The 7,267-nt window shown below is 36.3% G+C and overlaps 1 protein-coding gene across 1 annotated transcript in view; it reads left to right on the forward strand.

The window, feature by feature from the left end:
- The window catches only part of LOC101864448 (cytoplasmic phosphatidylinositol transfer protein 1), a gene marked incomplete at its 5' end in the record, with an annotated part of 15,215 nt that extends 8,930 nt beyond the window's left edge, over nt 1-6,285 (forward strand). The window contains 6 exon segments of the mRNA XM_005095308.3: nt 461-532; nt 1,157-1,255; nt 2,962-3,021; nt 3,792-3,887; nt 5,500-5,563; nt 5,964-6,285. Of these exon segments, the coding sequence (XP_005095365.1) occupies nt 461-532; nt 1,157-1,255; nt 2,962-3,021; nt 3,792-3,887; nt 5,500-5,563; nt 5,964-6,040 (468 nt within the window). The 3' untranslated portion in view covers nt 6,041-6,285.
- Nucleotides 6,286-7,267: the final 982 nt, after the last annotated feature.

The following is a 7,267-nucleotide window of genomic DNA, read 5'->3' on the forward strand; positions in this document are numbered from 1 at the left end:
GGCCACTTTTCTCCTTGACAATGGGTGGCCGTCTTACACAGGTTTGACTATATATATATATAATATGTATATATGTAAATGAAATTTCTTTTAGTAGGTTTTTCACTTAACGTGGCTTGTTGATTTTTGGTTTGTGCATTCTACCTTTAAGAATTGTTTGACAATATGGTTTTTGATCACCTGAAAATTATGTGACATCAGTTGTAGGATTTCTGTTCTTCATTGCATTGCTAATCATTTGTCATATTCTATTTTAAGATAGCAATCTTACAGCAATTAAATAATGTGTTTTGTAAGTGAAAATGCGTATCTGTCTATTGTCAAGCCTTGTATAAACATAGGGTAGCATAATCTATTCCCTCCAATAGTGAATAAGACTATTTGATATATGTTGTCACGGTCTTATGTTTCATTTTTTGCACCTTAATATTTTAATATGTTTATTTCTGTTTATTTTCAGTGTTCATTTTTGCCAAGATTCAGCATCTATATTGAAACCAAGTATGAAAATAATGCAGGCACAACAGAAAATGTAAGTGCTCTATAGCCTAAATTTGATTATATTGTGTACATGTCATGCAGATTTTGTTGGTAATGAATATTATTAAGGCTAGAAATTTTTTTTATGTGCGCTATTTTTGTCAAGATAGACATTTGATGGTCCGGTGCAATCTCATGTTTGTCAACCACATCTCAGAGCTAGAAAATCTTCTCAAATTTTATTCCATTGTTTTTATAAGCTTTTTGTTATTTTTCCCAACTATGTATGAAATCAATGCTGTACGTTATATTATGTGAAATGCAAAAATGGCAAATTTTGTTTACCTTTCCTTTCTCTAAAAAGGAACCATTTCAGCACTTTGTCAACATGCTATGGTAATGATGCTTGTCAGACTTTGACCAAAATCAAACAGTTCCTCCATTTCATAAAAAGTGTAAATGCACAGGCACATTTTGAAGTCAGGAAAAAAGAAATTTGACCTCTTAGGACTAGACAGGAGAAAAGGTGTCTTTTTGTTGATTTATTCAAAATAGCTAGCTTTAACATAGCATGTTGAAGTCATACTGCCTTGTGAGTCTTTTTTAACAAGAGTCAAGAAGCCTAAGAACTGGCACGTAATTGTGGATTTTTCCAAAAGGATCACTTTTTTTTCAGATATGCAGTTTGCCTCCTGAAGAACTTGAAAAAAGAGAAGTTGACTTTGTCGATATTGCATATGACCCACTGCCTCCAAAACATTACAAGGAAGATGAGGTATGTTATTCCATTCACCAGCGGCATAAAGTGTAATGGAGACTAGTTGAACCCCTTTTTAACCCCTGTCCTGCGAGGGCTGGGTTTATGTCGCCCGATAAGCCTATTTCGACTCCTCGCCTGCGTTCTGGTCCCAAGTCAGTCTAGCCCCTGGCTCAGCGCACGCGCACCGCGCATCATCTCATGTGAAATTCGGGTCCCGAGTCGGATCCCCATTCACGCAGGTCAAGTGTGTGTACGTCAGTCTGCTTGAGTTTGTGTGCGTTTATGGCCTTCTTCTAGTACCGCCTACGTTGGTTCGTAATCGAGGCATACGTCGCATTCAAGACACGCCAAGTTGGTAGCTCTAGATGTTCGTCCAATGAAATTATAGAAGAAATTGACCCACTTAGACATGAGGAGCTCGAAAGGATAGTCAGGAAACAAGACTTCCATTTTTGTATACAAAATCTTTCAAATGAGCTTGATTTTGTATGAAATGATACCACCTGATAAAAAATAAGCTTGTTTGATCAAAGTTTTAAATACCATTGTGCAGGTACAGAGAACAATTTGAGTGCAAAACATTTGTAAATTGACCTATATTATACCCTTTCAAACCTCAGGTCATTCATAACAACAAGAGCGTCAAGAAAGGTTATTTGAATGGGCGTAACTACTCGTAATATCTTATCAGCTTGTGAGAGGGGGTTATTCATGTGTTCGTAACACTTTATAAATAGAAAGCTATAAAAGATAGAGCGTTATTTTCATTATCGATTAACACACTCCCGCGGTTTTCATGGCGAAAACACATGTTTCTCGGTGCGCGCGCTGTACACCAACAGTACACACTGAGTGACCCCTGTGGCCTGCCCAGAACGTCCAACGTAATCGGTTGCTGATAAGATTCGCATCTCAGCACAGACGCAGGACAAGAGTTAATGTTGGTTTTGTCTTCCAAGACCATAGTTACTAATTTGGATAGGTGCTTATAGACTGCAGATATGTACATTATATTTAATTCATAGTTATGTATAAAAAACCCAATCAAACTCTTCCCTCTGTATGATGTGACCAGTAATTGAATTTAAATTCCAACATTGGCAGGTGATGAGAGATGATGAGTGTTTGACCAAATGTTTTGATTAATTTTGGATTGGAATAGAGATTTTGTAAACTTTGCTCTTGGTTTTGTTCTTTTAAAGATTTTGTAAGTTCAGTTCCAAACTTTTCACTTTTGCACTGTGACATGAATCTCTTTTAAAACTTGTGCCGAAAATGTACATGATATCAAGGCAGTTTTATATTTTTTGCTTCATCAAATGGTCAGGGATCTGTGTTTAGTAAGTTCTATTCTGTGCCACCTCACTTTTTATATGGTCTGTCAAAGGGTAATAGGTCCCTATTCATTTGTTGGTACATTCATTTTCTTGCACTCACCGTGGACATGCGAACAAGGATTGAGTAGCTTTTCTATCTTTCCTCACTTAAGCTAATAAGAATGTGTACTGAACGAAGCGGACAAATTTGAAAATATTATGTAAAAATATTTGTTGCAGAAGAATTGTTTACAGTAAACAAATAGTTACTTGAATTATTATTTTGAAAGAATCTTGCGGCTGGCCTTTTCTCAAGCCAGTTTTTAAACTGGAATTTCCTTTTAAACTGTGTACAGATAGTTGACAAAATATAACTTCAACTGAAAATCACTTGTTTCTCCTCAGGATCCTGCAAAGTTTAAATCAAAGAAAACAGATAGAGGCCCCCTTGAAAGTGATTGGAAGGTAAGAACATCTGCTTGTATTAATTTAGTTTATTTAAGAAAGCTTGGATTTAAAATTACCCATATTGAGTTTGACTCATTGATCAATGATGTTGCAGATTGTGTATAGAAATTGCATTGCCAGAAGTTTCTCAAGTTTTATTTCTTAAGCTTTAGAAAATTCCAGTTCATTCAATCGGACGAATTTTTATTTCTTTATAAAAGTAGCATATTATTCCCTGATTTCTTTGGACTGTTCTGATTTATTTCCTGTGCCTTTGTTAGGGTGTCTGTTCAAAAAGTCCCAAAAAATTGTTATGTGAATTTTTGAAGTCAGTGTGGTTAGTATTAAATTACTTTTCTTTCAGTCTAACTTTTCTGGAAAAAAGTGATACATCTTTTTGATGCTTTTAGAGTAAGGCAAGGGTTAATGGTAAAGGTAGTGAGAAGTGTGAGTAAACCTATGGCACACTGCTGTGAAGCATCATGTTAATGCAACTCTTTCAAGCCTAAAATAATGTCACATCAGTAGGCCTATGTAAATTATGTTACTATCCGTTTTGAACTTTTCAATTACATTTGTATTGTTGGAAGAATCTGTCACTGTTTGTGTCTTTTGTTAGATCGATTACCCCTCTTTCCTGCTTCTTTTTTGCCGGCATGCCTTTAGCACACTAATTTCATTTACACATGCAGGTGCACAAGCAAATTACCTCATCCATGTCTGATACTTGTATTGAAGCTCATCTATGCATTCTGTTGTAAACTCTTAAAACATTTTTATTCTCATAGGAATCCTCAACACCTCTGATGTGTTCTTACAAGGTTGTCAAAGTGAAATTTGAAGTTTTTGGTTTGCAAGGAAAGGTGGAGTCATTCACGCATAGGGTAAGCTTATGGTTACTTCTGTTTTGTGTGAAGTGAAATCCTTTTCTTTCATGTAAATACAGGCGAACCTGCCATGACGGCCACCTCTGTAAGACGGCCACCTGTACAAACGGCCACTTTCCATTTCTCCTCTTGCATTTTTACTATATAATTTCACTGTGTAAAATGGCCATCTGTCCAATGCGGCCACGGCCACTATATTTCAACACACAACCCCCATCACACCAAACAATAACACCTGTCTTAGATGGCCACCTTAGTGACTCAATTACATTTTGTCATAAATTATGCCTTGGCCCCTTGCGTTGTAGGTGAGCCGTCATAATCCAATCACCTGTCGTTGTTGTAAAGGAGTTCCCTCCAACCGATCATGTTGTGTTGGCCCCTCCCATTGTTGACCAATAGGTAACAAATTTTCAACTGCTGGTGAGCCATGGAAATGTGGAGGTAGCAAGAGGGTTTTCTGTCAACAAAGAGGTCTCGGTGTTGAACATGGCAGAGAAAACAATCACAGCAAGACGAGTCATCTGCCAATTCATCAAGAGTCATGGTTCTTCCGCAACAGTGCTACTGAATAAAGCCCTGGTGTCTTCCTGCTGTGGAGCTTAGGAGATACAAAGCTCATGAGCTCAATGTTCAAAGCAATGCAATTCGTAAGGAGTCAAAGGCTAAGAAAACAGCTCTGTGAACTCAACACTTACATCAAAACCTTGGAGTGTGAGCTTGAACTATAAAAGTGCAAGTTCGAGTAGAATCAGTTTTGTATATAGTGTATATTAGCTGTTGTTACTACATGGATCCTATACTGTTTATCAGGGTATCGATTATTCCCAAATCAAGCAAATTTCTGTGAGTTAAGATAATTTACACTTTGAAGCCATCTCACTCATAGGACTACCATTCTCAGTTGAGCACGCCCATATAGAAAGAAATAATCACAGACCCTATAATGAATACTAGTACTTGAGAATCCCATGGAGATACTGGAGGTTTCCTGAGGAAGACACTTGCCCTAACAAATTGTATTGGAAGTGGATTGGTGAAGGCACCCAAATTCATGGGCCTTGTACAGGATAAGCTACTGTTGGATCAATGCCATTACTAGTACAAATTTCAAGATCAGCCCACTCTACAAGGACAAGGAAACCAAACTCTGGAGCCTATACTGGATTATTTACAGTTGGGCCTTCCCTAGTCAAGTATAAAAGTCACTTGGATTGAAGTTACGACAGAAGTTGAGATGAGAAATTTTATGTTTACTGGTTGATCTGTAATATTTTTTAATATGGCATGTTATTGATGGCGCAAAATAACCTTTTGAGCTGGTGTGGGGCTTGATTTACTAGGTAGTAAATTTGTTTTCCAGGTAGTAAATTTTTTCAGGAAATATTGCTGGACACCATGCAGCATAGGGATCTGCAGGAGCTCATGTCCTGCGTGCTCAGGGACATGAGCTCAGGAGTTTCATTGTCATAGTCAGAACTCTGACGAAAAATTCCTGTGAGGATAAAGTTGTTGTGTTTACTCTTTTTCTCCCAAAAATGTGGATTTCAATATTGGCATACTTCTTTTGATAGCATTTTGACGTACTTTTGTTTTCCCACCTTTTCAGACTGTGAGGGACATATTGCTTCTCGGCCATAGGCAGGCTTTCGCATGGATTGATGAATGGATTGGTGAGGCTCTGGTTTTAGGGGGTTTTTTGTGTGCTTTTTTTGGCAATTTTTTTTTCTTGTATTTTCTTCTTCTTTTCCTTCTTTTCTTTTCAAAATTTTTTGTCTCATCAAAGTTGTGTAAATCCACACATCATCAAGGAAATCCGCTCTCATATTGTTGTTTTTGATCCTTTTCTGTTTCTTTGGATGTTCCTCCCGCTTATTTTCTTCTTTTTGTTTTTGCTTCTTTATTTCTTCCTCCTTTTTCAATTAGTTGTTTTATTTATACCTAGCTTCTGACTGCATTTGCCATTTAAAAACATGGATAAATGGGATACATTTAAGATTCTAGTCATGAACTGCAACAAAGTTTTGTTTTTTGTTTACATATAAAACTATTACATTTTATTCCTTCCTTTAGACATGACACTGGAAGACCTACGTGAGTATGAGTCGTCGACAAACGAAGCCACCAACAAGAAGGTCTTGGAGTCCTAGGGGGCGTAGATGTCCATTGTGTCTCCTACCGGGAGAGTCCCACTGTTTTGTGATTCCGTTGGAGCAACCATGGTGTCACCAGTCTGCCAAAATGTGCCATTGAGTAAGATCTGTCAAGGACAAAGGGAGGTCATCTGGCATTCTTCTTGTTGCGAACACATTAAGTAAATTGTCGCTGTTATTGTTATTTACTATTTTTATAATTGTTACTGATTATTATTTTTATTTTTTTATTATCATTATTGTTATTATTATATTATTATTATTATTATTGTTATTATTATTATTATTATTATTTTTAGTATTAGTTTCTAAAAGATTTTTTAAAGCACTATTGTTCTTGCTGTTGTCCTTGTTTTTCTTCCTGTTATTTTTTTCAGTGATTCAATCAAAACTGAATGTTTCCCATAAAAGAACCTGAAAATTATGAAGGAGTGAACAATCTTCTGTATTTCCATTGGTATCTTGTCGTCGTTCATGACGTTGTTATTTTTTTATTAAAAGAGCACAACTATTGTAGGGGCATGTTTCTTTTTTACCTGTATCCTGCAAGTTTTCTACTTTCGTATAGTGGAAAGAATCAAAAGTGTATTACTGTTGACATTTTCCTCTGTATGTAGAATTTTGCAGTAATTTGCTCAAAATTGTTGATATTGTAAAATTTAAGACTCCCTGTTTTTCACTTTACTTTAAAAAAAGATTCCTTCCTTGTTAAGAACTTGTCTTAATATTATTTTCGTTTGTCAAAGTCCTCTCACGGCTGCATGAAGGTCCCTGTCAGTTGTGTTCTTAGATGAAGGAGTGCTTGTACTGTTAAGAGGTTCCATGAAATGATTGTAGTTGAAGTTATCTGAAATCTTGTCTTTTGTACACGTTCTCCTCGTGCACTACGTCACAATGATTTTGAGTCCAGTTTTGAATGAAGATGGCACTATTTCACTTCAAAGATAGGAAATTATGTCTGCTTTTCCAGCTGTGTTTTCAATTCCTTCAAATGTTATGTATATTCAAGCCCCTCAAAGTTACATGTAGATTTTAAAATGATATGTTTCATTGGTTTTAAGAGAAAGAAACGACCAAACTGTGATATGATGTTATATAACACAATAAAAGATGAAGGAAAGTTTGTACCGCACATTTGCTAAGAGTAGAAAAAACGCCTTTGATATAATAAGCAAGGTATTGCTGTCTTTGGAGTTTCATATGAAGTGAAATATGCTGATGTAA

The sequence above is a fragment of the Aplysia californica genome, unplaced genomic scaffold, assembly GCF_000002075.1.
Source record: "Aplysia californica isolate F4 #8 unplaced genomic scaffold, AplCal3.0 scaffold00100, whole genome shotgun sequence".
NCBI classification, from domain to species: Eukaryota; Metazoa; Mollusca; class Gastropoda; order Aplysiida; family Aplysiidae; genus Aplysia; species Aplysia californica.